The 22,182-nt window shown below is 43.6% G+C and overlaps 1 protein-coding gene across 4 annotated transcripts in view; it reads left to right on the top strand.

The window, feature by feature from the left end:
- The window catches only part of LOC117059686 (UDP-glucuronosyltransferase 1-6-like), a 32,415-nt gene extending 13,261 nt beyond the window's left edge, over nucleotides 1-19,154 (top strand). For 2 of the 4 annotated variants that reach the window (XM_033171464.1, XM_033171453.1), the window contains exons 2-5: nucleotides 11,689-11,820; nucleotides 14,895-14,982; nucleotides 16,510-16,729; nucleotides 18,542-19,154. In XM_033171464.1, coding sequence (XP_033027355.1) covers nucleotides 11,689-11,820; nucleotides 14,895-14,982; nucleotides 16,510-16,729; nucleotides 18,542-18,839 — 738 coding nt within the window. In that variant the 3' untranslated portion in view covers nucleotides 18,840-19,154. Of the gene's footprint in view, nucleotides 1-5,797; nucleotides 6,699-9,701; nucleotides 10,678-11,688; nucleotides 11,821-14,894; nucleotides 14,983-16,509; nucleotides 16,730-18,541 lie in introns of those variants that run through there. The other 2 variants (XM_033171444.1, XM_033171436.1) reach the window with 2 other exon arrangements.
- Nucleotides 19,155-22,182: the final 3,028 nt, after the last annotated feature.

The following is a 22,182-nucleotide window of genomic DNA, read 5'->3' on the forward strand; positions in this document are numbered from 1 at the left end:
CAGTTAAAAAAACCAGAGCAAGGCCCGCAGTAGGCCTCCATAAAGTGGCCAGTGCCCTCGCTTAAAATGGCCGCCGCAACTTCGCATGATGAACACACACAGTCCCAAGTGATCAATACCACCGGACCGGCCCCTTGCTGACCCCTACTCTACAGGGACAGGGAAGAACGAAAACAGGAGCTTCCAGAATACTTTCGAGGTCAGAATTTTAAAAAAGCAAAAAAAAAACCACAGCAACGTGTGGCCTGGCAGCTAGTTTAAGATAAAAATATTAAAATGAATGTCTGTTACCATATGCTACACTGGCTTGCTGCCATCTGACTAAGAAAATTGTTTTGTTTTTTTAAGTAACAAGAGAGGGTGATGCAGCAATTGGCATCGGCTACTCCTGGTGCTGATGCTAAGCCTATCTGTTGCTGCCTCTGCAATCTGCCTTTCTCTGGGTGGTCACAGGGGTGGGACGGGGTGGGCTGTATAATACCTTTAATTTCCGCCTTTCCTCTCTATGAGGAAACTCACTATAATGAATACAAGTCACACTGCTACCTGTAATGCTTGATATCAGAAATAAGATATTCCGGCTCCACTTGTCCTCTCTTTTACATAGAAATATGTACAAGAGACTATGTTTTCTTTAATATTGTTAATGGCCACCCCAGTCCCTGCTGAGCCGTGCACAGGATTCCAGGGGTTTTGGCCCTGGGTTGCCAGGTGTCCACTATTTGAGTGGACAGTCCACTATTTTCACATTCTGTTCACTATTTTTTCCCACAAAATAGTGGACTTTTTTGTTCAAAAGCTTTATGGTGAAATGGTATTTTAATATGTGTTAAAATGTTTGTAAGAAAATATATATTTTAATTTACCCCCCCCCCCCCCGGTTTGTCCACTATGTTTTGGAAGCAGACCTGGCAACCCTAGCCCCTAAACCAGGGTCTGTGCTCCTTTGGGGAATTGAAGACGCACTGCAGGCTGTTGTAGCTTTAAGAAATATGGTTTATTCACCTATTTACACCTTCAGTCTGCCTGGAGGGAGTCCAGATCTTACAGTATGGCCGTGTCAAGAGAGGCTTGTTCCCCACAGCAGTGCAGCCCTGGAGTCCAAGGCCTCTCTCCCAGCCTCCCTTCAGCCAGCCTGCCCAAATGGTTCTGTCCTTTGTTCTCAGCTATTCCAAGCCTTGTGCCAAAGGCCCCAAACTCTTCTGTGACATCACACCCAGCATAGGCACCAACTTCTAGGGGCCAAGGCAGTTTCGGGCCCCCTCAATATTCAGATGATGTTGCACATGGGACATCAGCACATTGCACAATGTTGCATTGCCCCCCCCTCCTCTGCAGAGGCTGGCTCCTTTGACATCCAGTTACCCTGGCAACCTTCCAACCCCCCTCCCCATCTTTGTTCACACCTGGGGGGGGGAGGACTCTTGCCTTGCCAATGGCCCTGTGTTGTTTCTTAATGGTCCTACATTGCCAGGTTATTTTGCATAGGCTAGCCCAGGAATACTTCTGCAGCTTGTATTTTCCCTTCATATCCCAAATAATCAGAATTCTACCATTTATTAATTTCTCGGGTTTGGGGAGGTCTCCTTTCTAGCACCAATAAAGGTGATGTTCCATAGGAAGCTCACAAAAAAGAGTATAATATAGGACATTATGGTAACTATACTGCCTGACCTCCACGAGCTACAGGATAAAACTATAAACTTATGCTGAATCATCTGCAGGCAAATATTGTTGCTGAAGGGATTTGTTTCGATAACGTACAACATAAACTCATTTGGCCCTATTCTTATCTATTTAGTACATTTGAATGTACAAACTTTTAGCCCCAATCATAAGATCAGCAGAGGACATTTATTAAACATTTACCTGATACTTGGAATCAGTGATGCTGTGGGCTACACCAATATTATACTCAGCAACATCTGCTTTTGTGCATTAGGCATACAGGTGGCGCTGTGGGTTAAACCACAGAGTCTAGGGCTTGCTGATCAGAAGGTTGGCAGTTTGAATCCCTGCTGAGCTCCCATTGCTCGGTCACCGCTCCTGCCCACCTAGCAGTTCGAAAGCATGTCAAAGTGCAAGTAGATAAATGGGGACCGCTCTGGCGGGAAGGTAAACGGCGTTTCTGTGCGCTGCTCTGGTTTGCCAGAAGCGGCTTAGTCATGCTGGCCACTTGACCTGGAAGCTGTACGCCGGCTCCCTCTGCCTTTAATGCAAAATGAGCACCGCAACCCCAGAGTCGGACACGACTGGACCTAATGGTCAGGGGTCCCTTCACCTTTATATAACAAAGTCAGGGCTTCTTGTTACCATGACAGGAACGATGAATTCAAGGTCTCAACGAGCCACTGGCCTTGCCTTTTTGTTCTGTGTTGCTTGTTCTAGTTAACATTTTAAAATCTGAGGGTTACAGAAGCACACCACATAATTGTGCTAAGTCATCTTCTATAACTCTTGTGGCAGAAGAGTTTTCTTTGTTGTTGTTAATGTGCGACATGAACTTGGTTGGCCCTGTTCTTATCCATTCAATATTATTTCATGCACAGCCTTTGGTCCAGATAAAAGTGGAGTCAGTGGAGGACATGCATTAAACATTTACTTGATGCTTCATATGAGTGATTCCACCAATGTTATATTTGAAACATCTGCTTTCATATATTAGGCACAAAGCGTGTAAGGAAGTCAGGGCTCCTTGATACCACAATGGCGGGGCTGAATTCAAGGTCTCAACTGGTTGCTGGACTTGCCTTTTGGTTCTCTTTGTGGCATTGTGCCAAAAGTGGGAAGCTGTTAGTAATGCCACAAGATGGAAGTCACTGGCTGAGCATGCAAGTGGTAGTTGAGACGCTTGCGCAAAAAGGACATGAGGTTGTGGTTGTGATGCCAGAAAACACTTTGGTCATGCAAACGTCTTCCGAGCATTTTACTGTAAGAACACACTCCGTGCCTTACACCCAGGAGCAGTTGGATGAATATTACAGTGCAATAGGTGAGAATATTTTTAATAATCCTCACCTCCTGGAGAAGGTTGTTCAAATCTACAGAAACTTATCTAATAGTGTTTCCATGTTTGTTTCTGCTTGTCGGCATCTTTTATATGACAGAGAACTCGTCCAATTCCTCCAGCAGAGCAACTTTGATACTGTGTTTTCAGATCCTGTGCTGCCTTGCGCTCCAATCCTTGCTGAATGTCTTTCCTTGCCTACAGTCTACTTCTTGCGTGGACTTCCATGTCGTTTGGACTTCCAAGCTGCTCAGTGTCCAAGCCCCATTTCTTACATCCCAGAGGGTTTTACAACTTACTCGGATCATATGACATTTACTGAGCGTGTGAAGAATGTTTTAATGACTCAGTTCAATTCTTTAGTTTGCTACTTATTTTATGGAAAATATGAAGAGCTTGCTACTGAGTTTCTGCAGAGGAAGATTACAACCTTGGAACTTTTTAGTAAAACATCCCTTTGGTTGCTGAGGTATGACTTTGCATTTGATTACCCCAGACCTATCATGCCCAACATGGTCTTTATCGGAGGGATTAATTGTGCCCAGAAGAAGCCATTATCCAAGGTTTGTAACACTTTATCATGAAATTTGTAGTTATTTTATTAGTGTTACGCCCCCTGTCTTTCTGTATGTCAACTATAGTACCGGTAATTTATTGTAGCTCAGTGGTAGAGCATCTGCTTTCCATGTAGAAGATTCCAGGTTCATTCCCCTGGGGCATCTCCAGGTAGGGCAGGAAAAGACCCCTTTCTGAAGCCCAGGAGAGCAACTGCCAGTCCATGCAGAATATACTGAGCTACATAGAACAGAGGTCTGACTCAGTATAGGGAGATTCCTATGCGGTGCTTTTTTTCTAGACAAAAAAAGTGCTGAGTGGGGGCGGGTCACACGGAGAGTGCCCTCTGTGCACTCTATTCTTCACCTCCAGGCGAGCACTTGTGGGACACACAGAGGGGTGCATGACGTGACATTACATGACACTGAGCCCCCTCAATGTGGGAGGCAAGGTGGCGCTCCTGAAGCCAAGGAGCAGGAGCTCTAGGATGTTGAATCAGCGGAGGAGGGTGAATACAAAAGGGAAATGTTGCAGGAAACCCACAGAATTGGGCAGGAGCCTCAGGAAGACATGTGTTAAAGATTTATTTGAACTCATCAACCAAATATTTTGCTTCAGGACAATTGCTTATAGTTGTATAATTTTGATGGAGAGGATTGCTTCCTTCTCACATAGCTATTCACAAACTTGAACTACTGGCCTGAATGTAGAGGAGACTGGTTTAAATCAAAGCAATTTTTTAAAAAATCACAGAAAGGACCAGCTTAAACAATTACAACAAATTGACGATCTGAAGATCCAACTTTTTTTTTAAACAAACATACCTACTAACTGGTTGCTATAACTTTCAAAATTAGTGATATTGTAGTTACCTGGTCCAGAATGCGAAATTGCTTAGTTCGAAAAGCTGAAATCTGTTTAGAATCTAATACTGTAGTGTGGGGGGGTGGGGGTGGGGGGGTTGTGTGGGTTGTGACACTAGATGGCAATAGTGAGCCTTACAGAAAATTCATTGTATTTTTTAAAAAAAACCACTTTTAATAAAGCATTTTCAGAACAGTTTTTATATGTGTGTAGATTCCACCAATTATGGTGCTGGAAGAGACTCTTGAGAGTCCCATGGGCTGCAAAATGATCAGACTTATCCATCCTTAAAGAAATCAGCCCTGAGTGCTCACTGGAAGGACAGATCCTGAAGTTGAGGCTCCAGTACTTTGGCCACCTCATGAGAAAAGAAGACTCCCTAGAAAAGACCTTGATGTTGGGAAAGATTGAGGGCACAAGGAGAACGGGACGACAGAGGATGAGATGGTTGGACAGTATTCTCAAAGCGACTAGCATGAGTTTGGCCAAACTGCGGGAGGCAGTGAAAGATAGGCGTGCCTGGCATGCTCTGGTCCATGGGGTCACGAAGAGTCGGACACAACTGAACGACTCAACAACAACAACAACAGATTCCAAAGAAGCTTCCCTGTCAGCAGTGACTACAGTTTTGTACTGGGCCATTTATCCTAAATGGATTATCCATGGATTGGAAAAATCTGGATTAAATGTGTAGGAATTTGGGGCTGCCATTTTGTTAAGGATGATGTGTACACATTGAAAAACCTTGTTCACATAACTAAGAGCAAATGCACAGCAAATGGACGTGGAGAAACCCTTTATTTGTCTGGACATTTTCCAACTATTGATTGGTGGATCGTAATTGCTTATTCTAGTTCAGTGTTTTTCAACCACTGTTCCGCGGCACACTAGTGTGCCGTGAGATGTTGCCTGGTGTGCCGTGGGAAAAATACTTTCTTTGTGTTTATTTGATTCCTATTCAAGAGAATTACTTTATATATAGTCAATATAGGCACAGAGTTAAATTTTTTAACATTTTCTAATGGTAGTGTGCCTCGTGATTTTTTTCATGAAACAAGTGTGCCTTTGCCCAAAAAAGGTTGAAAAACACTGTTCTAGTTAACATTTTAAAATCTGAGGGTTACAGAAGCACACCACATAATTGTGGTGTGTCTTCTGCAACTCTTGCGGCTGAAGAGTTTTCTTTTTTGTTGTTGCTGATGTAAGACATGAACTTGGTTGGCCCTGTTCTTATCTCTTCAATATTATTTCATGCACAACCTTTGGTCCTGATAAAGGTGGAGTCAGTGGAGGGCACACATTAAACATTTACTTAATGCTTAGTATGAGTGATTCCACCAATGTTATATTTGCAACATCTGCTTTCATATATTAGGCACAAAGGAAGTCAGGGCTCCTTGATACCATGATGGCGGGGCTGAATTCAAGGTCTCAACTGGTTGCTGGACTTGCCTTTTGGTTCTCTTTGTGCCAATGTGCCGAAAGTGGGAAGCTGTTGGTGTTGCCTCAAGATGGAAGTCACTGGCTGAGCATGCAAATAGCAGTAGAGAAGCTTGTGCAAAAAGGTCATGAGGTTGTGGTTGTGATGCCAGAAAACACTTTGGTCATGCAAACGTCTTCTGAGCATTTTACTGTAAGAACACATTCCGTGCCTTACACCCAGGAGCAGTTGAACAAACTTCAGCGTTCGATGACCGAGCATGCTCTTAAGAATCTGAATTTCCTAGAGAACATTGTACAGTTGTATATAAACGTATCTCAAATTACTACCATGTTTGCTTCTGCTTGTCGGCATCTTTTATACGACAGAGAACTCATCCAATTCCTCCAGCAGAGCAACTTTGATGCTGTGTTTTCAGATCCTGTGCTGCCTTGCGCTCCAATCCTTGCTGAATATCTTTCCTTGCCTACAGTCTACTTCTTGCGTGGACTTCCATGTCGTTTGGACCTCCAAGCTGCTCAGTGTCCAAGCCCCATTTCTTACATCCCAGAGGCTTTTACAACTTACTCGGATCATATGACATTTACTGAGCGTGTGAAGAATGTTTTAATATCGATGTTAGCTTCTTTATATTGTTACTCGTTTTATGTAAAATATGAACATCTGGCAACTGAATTTCTGCAAAGGAAAATCACACTCTTAGAACTTTTTGGTAAGACATCCATTTGGCTAATTAGACAAGACTTTGCATTTGATTACCCCAGACCGATGATGCCCAACATGGTCTTCATTGGAGGGATTAACTGTGCCCAGAAGAAGCCATTATACAAGGTTTGCAATTCTTTATGGTGAAATTGTTGTTTATTTGCTGCCTTTCGGGACCTTCTGGCAGTTGCCTTATCCTTCATGAATGATCTTTCCTATTCTGCATCTATTTAAATGTCAGGACATAGACATCCTAGTTGCTCCATTAATGGAACATAGCCTTTATTTTTTCATTACCACCAATTGTTTAGTGCAATTGAAGTGGTAGATTCTGAGCAATAATAATTTTAGAGAAGAGCTAAGGCACATTCCGGTTCGTTCATGCACCAAAAACTCTGTTGTTCCAATTACTGGTAATTGTTCAGAACTGAAAAGCCTGTTATCTTACTGCTTTCTTGAGTGTCCATGTTGCTTCAGGGAAGGGGACTGTGCCGGAAGTGCCCAAGGAAGAAACTGGTTAGGCTGGTACTCTTACGGCTGAGTTCTACTCCCTAACCCCCACGGACTGAGCCTGAAACATGTTCCCCATCAGGTATATGTTCTGCCCCTGAGCTATGGTACTGTCCTTTGCTGTACTGATCACCTACCTAACTGCTGAAAATGGCATTCAGTAAACTGAGGGTTCGTGAAAAAATCAGAAAGTGAGTTTGAATAGAAGAAACAGTCCCCCACATAGCTAGAAGGAGTTTTGAGCTGTTGCTTAGATGCAAGGGTAGAAGCAGAAATGCTAGCCTAGCATTGATTACGGTGATGCAGGTATTTCCTTCCTTCCTTCCTTCCTTCCTTTCTTTCTTTCTGAGAGTAATAACCCCTGCGTAAATTGCGGGCTTAACGTACACAACTGAACAGATAGTGAGGAAGGTAATCCAGTCTGCAGGAGGAGAAACATATGTACGATATCTTTGCTAATCTACCTTTAAGAACCATAGTCATCATTATTTGAAACCCAATAATTGTTCAGGTGAGCAGCAAAATGTAGGGGATGTGGTGATAAAGGAAACCACCCATGTGACACACCCACCCACCTCCCAAGTGCCGCAAGGAGCTTCCACACCATCAGCAACTGTGGTTTTGTACTTGGTCATTTTTACTTATCCAATTATTTAGGAAATGGGAAATCTAGATTAAATGGAAACTGGGGGGGGGGTGCTGGCTTTTTGCTCAAAATGATGTCAAATGGAGATTGCAAAAAAATCTACTAATACACATGACTAACAGAAAATTGACAGTAAACTCCTATGTGGAGCAGTCCTTTGTTTGAGTGTTTCCCATGTTTTGATCACTGGGTTGTACTGCTTATTCTTAGTATTATTATTTTTTTAGTTTTGAGTATTTGATTTTTTAAAAAAAATTATTTGCTGGCTAAAGGGTTTGGGGGGGTTATTTTATTTTATTTTATTTTATTTATTGAATGTATATACCACCCTTCATCTGAAGACTTCATGGGGGTTCACAACATAAAAATACAGACTAATACCACAAAGTACATAACAAAACAAGAACAAAACCCAAACAAACCAATAACCCTGCTTCCACAAACACATTTAAAAGGACATAGACTGTTAATTAGCCAAAGTCCTCATTGATAAATCGGGTCCTCCCTTAAAGAGGGCACGTATTGCGGTGAGACCTGGGTGGGTGAGTGTGATGACAGCCACAACACCCAGTGAGTAGGTCCCTCGATGCAGGGTTCAATCAGGCCAATGGGATGCAAGCTAAATGGATCGAGGGACCTATTTATGCCCATGCACGTGACCCAGAGCTTCCTCTTTCAGTGCATGCATCGAAACACCCGCCCACCTCTCCCTACTTTTAGGGCTTCTGCGCTTGACCTTGCTATGCCGTCGTGTGTCGTCTGTTGTTGGGGCAGGGGCACGGCAGGAATTTTCCCCACTTGGCTGATTGGCTGTTGCCATTTGGGTTTTGCCTGCCGCGCAGCAAATCGTCACAACTTGTAAGGTTGTGGATAGGCTCTGGTTCAGGTGATGGGGTGGGAGAACGCTCTTGCCATCCCTATGTGAAGGGTGTTCTGTTAAAGGAATCCAGGGACTCAATGGTTTGGTCAATCCTTGAGAGGGGTTTGTGCCCGTGCCTGAGTCCAGGGGGACATTTGGGTGGCAGATAGAGCATGTTCCCAGCTTTCCGCTTATCCAGGTGTTCACCCTTGGCTGACCTATGCTGGAACTCTGGGTCAGCGCTTCCTGCAGAGCAGGGAGCTACTAGTCGTACCAGAGCCTATGTAACAAATCACTTGCTGTAATCAATAAAGTTGTGGCCTAGATTCTGCCAAAAAACCAAACCAAAATTTGAGTCATGTCTGAATTTATTTGGGGTGAGGTTAAAAGGTCTGAACATGCAAAGAATGTTTTTGACTGGTGCCTAAAAATGTATAATGAAGGCACCAGATGAACCTCCCTGGGGAGAACATTCCACAAACAGGGAACCACTACAGAAAAGGCCCGTTCTCATGTTGCCACCCTCCTGATCTCTCGTGGAGGAGGCACACGAAGAAGGCCTCAGAGGATGACCGCAGGATCTGGGTCGGTTCATACTGAGATAGACGGTCCTTGGGGTACTGTGGTCCTGAGCTGTTTAAAACATCAACTCAGTTAACATTGCTCTTATAATTGGATATATGGGCTATTTGTCCTGACAAGGAGTTCAGGAGAGGCAACACATTAAACATTTACTTGATGCTTAGAGTCTGTGATCCTGTGGGCTGCACCAGTGTTTTATTCATACATTAGGCACACAAAGCGTACAACGAGTTCAGGGCTCCTTGATTCCATGATAGGAAGGATGAATTCAAGGTCTCAATCAGCTGTTGTGGGCCTTGCCTTTTTCTTCTGTTTGTGGCATTGTGCTGGAAGTGGGAAGCTGTTAGTGATGCCACAGAATGGAAGTCACTGACTGAGTACAAAAGTGGTAGTAGAGACACTTACACAAGCAGGCTAGCCTGCTGAGTCCTTATCACCCAATCAAGGCTGGTTTGCAAAACCAACCTTTGACCAAGATTTAAACATTCCACACTGCCTTAAAAATGTGCCACAGAAAATAAATATTTGCAGAAGAAGATAGGGCTAAAGGCTCACAAGAGGCTTTGTTTCCTGTGCTGTTCACAATGGTTTTTTTACATTCATTTCATTTTGGGTTAGAATTACGCCACAATGCAACCAGCAAGAAGATTTCTATGCGTCAAGGCATTTGTCAGCTACCTGCATGTGTTTTGCTTGCTTTCTTTTTCTGGAGCCTTACGGATGGAGGAAAGGTGTTGGTAGTACCCAATGATGGCAGTCCCTGGCTCAGTATCCATCCCGTTTTGGAACATCTTCAGCAGAGAGGACACCAAGTAGTTGTCGTTGCTCCTGAGACGAACTTATGGATAAAGTCATCTGTACATTATACAATGAAAACATTTGCCGTGCCCTACTCAAAGGAATACTTGAAAGCAGAACTCCAAAATCTTGGTCACAATATTTTTGCACGTCAGCCTTTCCTGGAAAGAATGACTGCGACATTTTCAAAAATAAGAAATATTACAATGCTTCTATATAATAATTGCAAGCAGATTTTATACAACAAAGAGCTGATTACTTACCTTGAAGAAACCAAATTCAATGTTGTATTTATGGATCCAGTGTTTCCATGTGGGCAAATCTTGGCTGAGTATTTATCCCTTCCTTCTATTTACTACTTGCGGGGAATTCCATGTGGTTTCGACTTTGTGGCAACACAGTGTCCAAACCCACAATCTTATGTCCCAAAATTTTTCTCAGGCAATACAGATCACATGAACTTTAACCAGAGAGTGAATAATGTTTTAATTGGCTCACTGGAATTCATGATATGCTATTTTCTTTATTCACCCTATGGAACACTGAACAAGGAATTTCTGCACCAAGATATGACAGTAGCAGACCTTTATAGCCATGCATCAATTTGGTTTCTGCACTATGACTTTGTTTTTGAATATCCCAGGCCTGTCATGCCCAACATGGTCTTCATTGGGGGTATAAACTGTGCAAAGGAAAATCCACTAACTCAGGTGAGAGTCCATCTCTCCACTCCCCCTTACCAAGACAGTTCAAAACTTCAGTTTAAAAATGGAGGATGAGAAAGGGATTAGGATTGAGATATTTCAGTAGATTGGAAAAGTTAATAGCATGGTGCCATCTCTCTTTTGACATAATATCAGAATGTCTGCGGCCATACTACCCTGAACATGCCCGATCTTGTCTGGTCTTGGAAGCTAAGCATGGTCAGGTCTGGTTAGTACTTGGAAGGGAGACTTAATATTGGAATCAAGAGGCACAATGCAATTAGCAAGCAGCATATTTAAAATAGAGGCACAGAGGCCCTGGGTTTATAAATCCTAATGCCTAATACCTTAGCTGATCTTAGAGAACCGCCTTATTATATCATATTTATGTCAGCCTGCTAACTTGCTTTGCTGATGTGGAAAACTTTATTGTGTGTGATTATTATTATTATTATTATTTATTATTATTATTGGTTGCTGTACTTACTGCATTTGTGTTTTCTGTTGTAACCTGCTCTGTGATGATTTCTGGGATGAAGAGAAATTTAGAAATATCCTAAATGAATGAACAAATATGATATGTTGTTATAGAGATTCCTGAAATTCAATATCCTGACCAATGTCTAAGACTGAATGTGAGGGCAGGTAAATCATTCTTCTCAGGGGCAAAAGAAAAATGTGAGCAAGGGCAGGGGAGAGAGGAGGAGGAGGAGGAGGAGGAGGAAGAGGAGAGGCTGCCACTGTTACAGTAGTGGCAAAACAACAACAGCAAAAGTAAGTGGAGGGGAGAGAGGAGATGGGGGCAGCAGGAGGGCCTACACAGAAGGATTTATCCTAGACCCCACACTGCCCGCCCCAGACAGATCTGGTCCTACAAATGGTGTAATGTTTTACACACACACACACACACACACACACAGCAAAGGTTACTTTTTCTTTTAGCTTTTTGGGAAAGATGAAAATGTTCCCACATGACGCAGAATTCTGACCAAAAGTTTGTTTGTTTGTTTTGCCTAGGAATTTGAAGCCATGGTTAACAGTTCTGGCGAACATGGCATTGTGGTGTTTTCCTTGGGTTCAATGGTTTCTGAAATTCCAATGAAAAAGGCTATGGAAATTGCTGAAGCGTTGGGAACAATACCTCAGACGGTAAGAAGGAAAAATGGTAACCTCTATTCATGTAGGAAGTTAAATATTTTGGTTCATTATGCATGTGTTGCTGTCTGCTTTAAAAGTGGCTCCAAAGCTAAAGCTGACACACAACCCTTTGCCTCAGCCCAACAAGCAATCTTGCAGCTTGACACAGCATGAACTGGGAAGCTGTTCACATACAGCTCTTTAGAAATATTGCCATGGTAATTTAGATGCCAGCTGCTGGCTCAGACCCTGCTCAAAAGCTCTGCACAGCTACAGCTGATATTGCTGCAATAAGACAACAGGGGAACAATACGTGAATAGTTCCCCGACAGTTGTCACGTTTGGCTGCCTTCCAGATAAAGCTGCCGGAGCTGAGCCCTCGGCGGGTTCCCCTAATTGCACAGCAACCACAAGTGGAACAATGCAGAAAACCCTGCTGATCTTCATAACCAACATTCTGCAACTAAATTTCAGGTCATAAGGACTAGGTCTTGTTTCTTTAAGTTGGGGAGGGTGGGCCAAAAGATTATCCATGCTGCCTGAAATTCACAGGCTAGAGACATCTATTGGAAAATGTTTTAGTGACGGTAGATTGTAGTATAGCCATATTAGCTAATCAATTACCAGTTTTACTGGTGAAATTTTGCCTGCTCTGCATTTTTTTGCTACCATAACATGAGACTTCTGAGAATACAGCTCCATCACTGCTAAGAAGTAAAAGGAGTCAATAATAAATTGATTTCCCAAGCTTGCAGCATCCTTCTTCGAAGTAAGAAATAGCTGCTTTAGCGGCATCCATCATGTTGCCCGATGTCAGACTTCCTAAACCTGGTGTCTTCCAGATGCATTTGACTACAGCTCCCATCTGCCCCAGCCAGCGTGGCCAGTGGTCAAGGAAGATGGGAGCTGTAGTTCAGAATGTCTGGAGGGCATCACGGTGGCCATGGCAATATAAAAATAGACTCTGTCAGTCCCTGGATTATTATTATTATTATTTTTTTTAAATTGTTAAGTTTCCCCCCAAAATGAAAGAAATGTTTTACAAAATTCTACAAAATACAGTGTTACCAAACAGGACCTGATGAAAATACTGTATACAAATTCTTTATACAATCATAGATTACTGTTGGATAAAAATGGACATAAAATAAAACCAAAATAAATAACCTACAGGTATGTGAACGTGTGGGGGGGTAGCGACTGGAGCTATTTATAGCACAGACATAATGGTTAAACTAGAGAAGGTTACAAAACGTAGACTCTATTATACCAAGGAAAAGTGATTAAAGTATTCAAATGCCCTGAGTCACTGAACCATATTCATTTGTAGGCTGAGGGTGTCCTTGGCCATGTTTCTCTTTGCTTGCAACTGAAATGAAGTCAAACTAAACAAATACAAAATCATCCTTCTTTCTTTGGCCCCCAAGGACTCTCAGCCTATTAGTTAGTTTTTCTAGCAGGGCAGTATCACACAGAAAGATTGGCCCCATCTATTTCCCCCCAAAACTGTGACGGTCATTCTAGCTGCGACAAGCAGGTGTACTACCAGCACTTTATTGTGCAAATTTTGATTACTCAGATATAAGGGAAAAAATAAAAGGGCTAATTGAGATGTTAGGATAATGTGGCGTCTTAAGATTTTATCCATTTCTCTGAATGCCGTTGCTGAAAATTCTTGCACTCTAACACAACCCCGCCATAGGTGGATGTATGACCCAATTTCTCACATCCCCTCCAGCACCTTGGGTAAGCTGATGAATTTATATACAAGAGTCTTCTAGTACATTCAGCTGATATATTATGAAAAGGAGATTTTTCCACATGGTAAACCAAGTATATTCAGTTATGTCACATTCTAATTCTGTCTTCCAGGACATTCTTAAACCTGTTTAGTGTCTGAGTTCATATTTGAGGAAAGTTTTTAGATATTTGAAAGTATTCCCTTTGAATATTGTGAAGAAATATATATATTTTTCAGTGTCTGAATAATCATGACACTAATTCCATATTACTTTATCCTAGCCTGAGATCCCATGCAGACTCAGACCATTATAGACTTATGGACATGATTACATGCTATTTTATGAGATAAATTATTGAGAGTGGTTTGTGTTTTGATTTTTTGTAAGTTTTTACATTTTTTTAGAGTCACAGAGAGAGTGCAATATTTTTCGTTTCTGTTTATATTTACCTAACTTAGGGCAAAGCATTTGCAATGAATTATCTTCCCTCTGTGATCTACTGAAATGTGTTGGATTTAGGCACAAGACCTGGATTCAAATCCTAGCTAACACTTTGGCCTGGTTCACACGTCACGGCAAGGCAAACTATGCGATGGCTCCCGAAGAGGAACTCACACATGCTTTCCTCCTTGTTGGTTTTTTAACCTGAGCTTGGCATGGCAGCTAAGCCAAGGTTTGGCATAGCATGTCATCTGAACTGAGAGTTGTAGTTAAGGTCTCTGTTCCTTAACTACATTCTGTAACCAAGGTTTGTCCACAGAGTTTCCTGGTTTGGATGAAATAAGGTACCATGGTTAATTAGAGTTCTTGGCTTGATTGCTTGTGCTATGAAGGGAGTAGCAAAGGGGCAAAAGGCTCGTTCGTATCTCAGCCTGTGAAGCTGAGATATGATCATCCAAACACAGCCACTGAGTGTTAAGTAGACCTGAATTCTCCATCAGTAAATTGGGAATAGTACTGCTCTAAAGATAGGTGATATGTGTCATTCAGTTTCGGATAAAGAATAGAACTGTTTAGTCCATTCTTACACACACAAAACAAAAGGATACAAATGTGCATTCACAACCCCTGGGAAAAATAATAAGTATTGATATTTCATTCTTCAGTTAAATTTATGTATGGATAAAAACTAGAAGTGCACTTTCATTCTTTTATATACAGGCAGTACCTTATTTATTTGTTGTTAACCGATATCCCACCTTTCCAACTAATGGGGCTCTTTGAAGACGCATTGCACACTACATAAGAGATATGAGAGAATGCTTGTTCAAGTGCAATTTGAAGTTTTTGTGTTTGAAGTGAAAAGTTATATTTCCTAATCTATGTATTTCCTTCCTCGTGAAGGTGCTATGGAGATATACAGGAGAAACACCCCCGAATCTTGCAAAGAACACAAAGCTTGTGAAGTGGCTACCACAAAATGATCTGCTTGGTATGTCTGGGACAGGAATTACGTTGTTGTCTATAACCAGCACTTAATGCTGCTTCTATGCCATTAGCATCTTAACAATACCATGAGAGAGTGTATCTAAATACTGTCTAGCAAAGTCTAAAGTAATGTGATGTTGGATGGACATGCTCCCACTTTGTTCTTGGTACTGTACACTCATAGCAAAGCCCTGTAGCTGTAAAAGCCGGGCTAGAAAAAGAAAACCCTGCCTGGAGCTTTATGCTCATAGTGTGCATAAAAAACTAAGGAAATGGTTGAAAGGACAGTGGGCACAGATGCCAAAATGTGAGCCATGAAATAGGGGTGAGGGAGAAATTTGATTCAGTTTGCATTGAAAGGCAAGCTTACTTCATTCGCACTATCCAAAACAATCTGTGAACTGAATCACGGCCGTCCTTCAAAATTCACACTGCTCCAAATTCTGGAATGCAGGCAATGTACAAAAATGTATATACTATGGTGAGGCATGCATAAAAATGCTCAAAGTACTAAAAATAACCTACAGGAATTCATTATATTAGGAGAAATTCACACTAAAACGTTGGCAAGTTTTCGTGATGACTTTAAATAATAATAATGATTGCAAACTGACAGAAATATGGAGAACTGAACACAAGACTAGTAAGATGAGAAACTGGGAGAAACCAAAATTGACTGATTTGCTCATCCTTACCCACAACCACTTGCTGGAGTGAAAAATTGCATTCGATTCTATTGAAAACAATGTCTGACCAAAGTACAATTGGCTTTAACGGAATTTACCACCAAACTAGACAGCTGATAACCTGCTTTCTACATGTGCACCTGAGAACTCTCTTGCACGCTTGGTCCCAAGAGGACGGGACTCCCTGCCCATCACTTGATGTTCAGTTCTGCGTCTCTACTTGTCCCACATCTGACATTACACGTGATGTCAAGTATGGGGCAGGTGAGTGTGGTTTGAAGAAAACAGCCTCACAGGCTGGTGGGTCAAATCTGGCTCTCAGGCCAGAGGGTCTCCACCCTTTGTATTGAATTGAAGGATCAGGGATGGAGAACCCTAGCCTCTTTATCTGGCCTTCAGGACTCAACACAGGCCATGCCCCCTAGGCCACATGCTTCACTGGCCCTACTCTGCACCCTACCTGGCTGGACTGTGCCCTTGAACTGTGATAGCACCTCTTCCTGGATGGAGAGTGGCAGGACCCACCACTGGTCTGGAGTCCTAGAAGGCTGTGCATGAAGGAATGTGACCCTTTGGCTGACAAAGGGTCCCCACCCCTGGCCTAGATGGCTTAGAAGGGAGTCACTTCTCTCTTCCCACAGTTCTGTACCATCCTTCTGAAAGACATTTTGCTGGACTGTACATAACAGTCCAAGGAGATCAGCTTAATCATACAGCTTTTTAATTTGAACTTCAATTGGCTGCTTCCATAAAAATGCAGTTTTAAAACTTGACCTGGATACGTTGTAATTAGCAGAATAATAAACCTGTTTGTATTTCTCCACCCCCTGTTCTTTCCTCAACAGCTCATCCAAAAGCCAGAGCCTTTATCACTCATGCTGGCTCCCATGGGATCTATGAGGGGATCTGCAATGCAGTACCAATGGTGTTGATGCCACTTTTTGGAGATCAAATGGACAATGCAAAGCGGATGGAATCTCGAGGAGCAGGAGTGACTCTGAATGTAGTTGAAATGACTTCCAAGGATTTATCTGATGCACTGAAGGCTGTTATTTATGATAAAAAGTGAGTAATGACAAGCTATAGTGGTACAAAACTCGTTTTAGGGTTGGCACAAAGTACATTTAAAGTCAGAACATGCAAGGAAGTGTGAGATACCATGGGGGGGGGAATTCTTCTTTTCTTCAGTGCATTGTTGTTTTTCTCACTGAACGCACGTAAAAACAAACAAACCAGAAGTTGTGCGATTTGAGCGCTTCTGCGCATGCGCGAAGTGTGCAGAAGTGTTCTGTGCATCTGGCGGTAGGAGTGCATATCCCGAGCGTATGCAACATGAGGTATGACTGTATTGGTTATTCAGAGGAAATAAAATAATGCCTGGTGACCAGGAGTGTAGCTAGGCAGGGGCGGGGGAGCGTTCTGCACCGGGCAGGGGGAGGGTTGTAGGGTGCCACGGGGGTCTGTTGGGTGGCAGGGGGGCTGCTGGAGGGTGGACTTCCTGGTGGGATGTGAGCTTGAGGGCAGCACGGCGGTTGCTTGGTGATTCGGGCACTGCAAGGGGGCGGAGCCACTGCTTGTCACTGAAATCAGGGGGGGTTGCTACACCGCTGCTAATGACAGGTGAAGAAGGAAGTCTCTTCTAAACAACTCCTCTCTTTTTACTGCTTTGATTCTTTATCAGGACTCTGGGTCCTCTACACTAGTGGTTTTAAAAATGTCTTCTGTCAGACTCTGGCATTCTCAGAAGCCAATCAGTGTATTATTGATGAAAAGTTAAGTAGTGGCAATGTTCCATAAAAGATAGCTTTCCCTACAATGAGCAGCTGCAAGAAAGTTTGGAGTATCTTCTAATGCGTACTGCCTAGCTCCCCCAAGGGGACAATAAGTGGGGGCAGGGGGAGGGCCAAGAAGCCGTACCAGTGCTCCAGGTGAGCCAAGTGCCCTGGAGTATTCTCCAAAATCCTCCACAATGCGCAGGAGTTTCCAGGAAGGCATCATGCAGGGGTTCCTTCACAGACAGGTTGATCTGGGAAGCATTCCATAACCGTCACAAACCACTGTCCTGCACAATATTCCATCTCTGCTCCTTGGCAATGCTGTATCTGCCAAGGGTAGCCAGCAAATCTGCCGGTTGTTGTTATACCCTGTGCTGATTCATACAATCCTAGTTCTAGTTTACCCAATCACTGTGGGGAATGGAATGGAATGGGAATGGAGGACGCCTTTGCAGGAACTGTTAGGAAGCAGCAGTGAAGGCAGGAGGTATCTCCCTCCACATTGGGAAGTGGCACTGTTCTTGACTACCTAGCAGCTCCTGCTTACCTCAGCAGGCCACATTCTGTCACCAGGTGTGTTTAAGACATACTGAGATCATCCCTCCTCCAACTGCCACCTGCTGGTGGTCACCAGTATCATCAGTTGCCCCACAGAAGTTCCTGGACACTGCATCATTCTCCATTTTTATCTCCAAGGACCTCTGATTAGCAGCAGCTGTCACATAGGCGACAGATCAGCCATGTGAAAGATCCACCAGAGAAAAATTAGGGTTCAACTACTAAAAGCATAGGAACTCTGGCCTCAGTCACCCTGTATAAGCTGTATACAGAGTATCTTGAAGTGTGTGCACCTGCCCCATAGGAACAGGGGGGTGAGTTTGCATCCCATGTCCCCAGTCTCTCAGCATGTCCAGCCTCTACGCAGTGGAGGTCCTAGCTACTCGGGGAATCCACATTTGTTATGGAATAATAACTTCAGTAATATAAACTAGAGAACAGTATCAACTCCACTTGGATTTCAAATGCTTTGGAAATCTGCTTCTACGTTGTGTGTTTTATTTCCCTGTAATATTTATTTCCTAAAGAGGTTCTTTTCTTTTAGGTACAAAGAGAACATCCAGCGTCTCTCAGCTCTCCACCTGGACAGGCCCATTGAACCTCTTGATCTTGCGGTTCATTGGGTGGAGTTTGTGATGAAGCACAAGGGGGCGCCCCACTTGAGGCCAGCAGCACATGACCTCAACTGGATCCAGTATCACTCTATTGACGTCATTGCCTTCCTCCTGGCTGTTGTACTCCTTGCCCTATTTATCTCACTGAAGTGCTGCCTGTTTTGCTGCAGAAAGTGTTTCTGTAAAAGTGGAAGGATGAGCAAGAAAAGCAAATCAAAATCACATTGAAATGGGGTGGGGCATGTAAGATGAAGAGGAAGAGAAGAAACTGGGTCCTGCTCTTGGGGTTCAGAAGGCAGAGGTAGCCAACATGATGTGATCCAGAGGTTTTGGATTACAACTCCCATCAGACCTAGCTAGCATGGTCAGAGATGACAAGAGCTGTGGTACAAAATATCTGGAGGGCGCTATGTTGTCTACCCCTGTCTTAAAGCATCCTTCCTCAGTCTCAGTCCCAATTTGCAGGAGCTCTTAAAAACACATACATGATGATTTGCAGGGTCACTTCCATGCCTATATATGCATTCAAACTATTTTAGTCAATGAACAAGCAGTTTGATAGCCAAGGGACCTGTGAACTTCCATACAGATCCTACAGTTCTGTAGTCAATTGATCTGTTGGGGAATCAATTGTTTGCATAACTTATCTTGAAGTGATGGGTCAAGACCCACAAATGGGGTCAGTGGTGCCACCAGTGTTTTGGAGGGAGGGTTGTTTTAACAGGAAGAGAGAGATGGAAAACACAATGGAAATGTTCAGATAGCAGAGGAAGAAAGCTGGGCTACCTTTAACAATTGAGTAAGAGAGTGGATTCCGACAAGTGCAGCCTATTGCACAGGGTTGATAAAAGCTGCTCATGGGAATGCCGCCTTCCATAGGAACCCCCTGCCCCCTCCTTTCCATCCTGGAAAGAGAAGAACAAGGTATGGCCTTATAATGCCAATAAATATAAGGTGGAGGAGGACAGGATGGGCATATGCAATAAGATTTAAAGTGGAACCAGCTTTGCTGGTGGACCTGAAAATGTTGACTATTAATGGTATACATGAGCCATTCCCATGTTAGTTGAGTGAGTTACTGGTGCCTATAGTCAATCCAAGTCCAAGCACTTTCAAAATATACATGCCTTCACAGATGACCCTCTCCCTTTGAAATGGCAGCACAGCAGTGTTTGTTGGCTACATGTGTTAATTAGAACGTTAGAACAAACTCCTGTTTCCCCTCCTACTTCAGAAAAGTTGTTGTGACAGCATCTCCTGTAAGATTAAGAAGACAGTGAACATCCTTGTGAGGGCCTTACTAATACTGCCGGTTTGGTTGTCTATAAGGGGCCCTTTTCAGAAACATCTTTTACATAGAAACATAAGGCCAGTGGTCCATTTAATTCTGCATCTTGTTCTCATGGTGGTCACTTTGGATACCCATGGGAAACAGGCAAGCCAGGACCAAAGCACAAGAGCCCCTTCCCCTCTCGTGGGTTCCAGCATCTGGTATTCAGAATTATTACAGCTTCCACCCATGGAGACAGAGCATGGCCATTATGGCTAGTAGCCATTAGAAGTCTCCTCCTCCTCCATGAACATGTTCGATCCTCTTGGGGGAGGGCATTCCATAGTTTAACTATGAGCTGTGTGAATAAGTACTTTATCTGTCCTGAATCTTCCAATATTTGGCTTCATTAGGTGTCCATTATGTCTAGTCTTATGAGACAGAGACAGAGAGATATTCAGAAACAAGGAACAATAATTTTGTGAGATTCTTGCATTGCAAGAGGTTAGATTAAATTACCCTTGGGCAGGGGCGTAGCAAGGGGGGGTGTAGGGGGCAGTCTGCCCTGGGTACCACCCAGGGGGTGACACTCGGGGTGGGGGCCCGCCCCCACGATTGGCGCCTCCAAACCCTCGCTCAGCTGGCGCTTTTTTCGGCGCTGGCTGGCCTGCAGAGCCACAGCATGGAGGGGAGGGGCGGACCAGCAAGGAGGGCGCCCCTCCTCGTTGGCCCGCCCCTCACCTCCATGCCGCGGCTCCACCCGGGGAGCCCAGCACCAAAAAAAGCCGCTGAAAGGGAGGGAAGGGAAGCAAAGCAGGCCCCCTTTCAGCGGCTTTTTTTTGGCGGGAGGGGCAGGCCAGCGAGGAGGGGGCATCATGCCAGCGACAAGCGTGATGCCCCCTCCTCACTGGCCCACCCCTCACCTCCATGCTGCATCCATGTGCGTTGTGATGTCACGGCGCACGTATCGTGCCCTGCCCCCAGGGGGTGCCTCTGCGCCGCCACTCCGGGCAGCGAAGAGGCTTCCTCCGCCACTGCCCTTGGGGTCCCTTCCAACTCTAAAAGACTATGATGTTTAGTTGGAATCCCTTTATTGTGTCCTGAAGCCATTGGTTTGAGTCCTACCCTCTGGATCAGGAGAAAACAAGCTTGCTCCATCTTCCATGTGACAGCTCTTGATATTTGAAGATGGCTATCATATCTCCTCTCAGTCTCCTCTTTACTAAGCTGAACATACCCAGCTCCTTCAACCGTTCCTCATAAGGCTTGGTTTCCACACCCTTGATCATCTTGGTTGCCCTTCTCTACACATGTTCCAGCTTATCAATATCCTTTTTAAATTGTGGCACAGGTGTGGTCTGAACAAGGCAGAATAGATTGGTACTCTTACTTCCCTTGATCTGAACACTATACTTTTGTTGATACAACCTTGAATGGCACTAGCTTTTTTTCCTGCTGTATCACACTGTTGGCTCATGTTAAGTTTATGGTCCACTAAGACCCCAAGATCCCTTTCATATATACTATGAAACTCTAGGTGAAACTCTAATTAGGCAAGCAGCTGCACCTCGGCTGGAAGAAAAATGACCAAATGCAAGTATTATTCAGATAAATCAGTCTCCTACCTTCAAAGTGAGAGTTTCTCCCCCATTTGAAATCACTGTGCCATGCTAATTAATTAAACTCTGCTGATCTCTGTGACTGCTGTTCTGCAAATAAATTTCAAATAATATTGTGTAGTTCTTCTTTCCTTAAGTTGAAGCATGCATGACAGATCATTCATGTTCAATGCTTGAAATATTGTGACTGGGAACATGTATGGATAGGCACTGACAGATCTGATATCCAGTCAGAACACAATAGAAGCATTGCCAAAGGAACAGCTTCTGTAATGCATGTGCATCTTTTTCTATTGTTGCAGGGAGCACAAATGCTTTTACTTCCACTAATTCATGTGTTGCAGGAAAAGAACATTTTTAAAGTTTAACTTTTCCTTTCTTTATTTGGTTATATAGTATGCACCCCGATCCAGTATTATAGCCCCTTCCCCCAGTATAAACTGTCATTCTCCATTTCCTGCAGTTAACTACTACCGGTAGTCCCTTGAATGGGGACAAGGCATTGATTGCCCTTCTATTGTAGGAGCTAAATCAGGGGTCGGCAAGGTTTACCGGCCATGAGCCAGATCACTCCCACGGAGATCATCCGTGGGCCGGACTGGTGCAGCACGATGCCGGAAATTGCATCTGCGCATGTCCAAGGCGCTGGAAATCACTTCTGTGCATGCCCAGACGCTGAAAA

Source organism: Lacerta agilis, chromosome 1 (genome assembly GCF_009819535.1).
Source record: "Lacerta agilis isolate rLacAgi1 chromosome 1, rLacAgi1.pri, whole genome shotgun sequence".
In the NCBI taxonomy this organism is placed as follows: Eukaryota; Metazoa; Chordata; class Lepidosauria; order Squamata; family Lacertidae; genus Lacerta; species Lacerta agilis.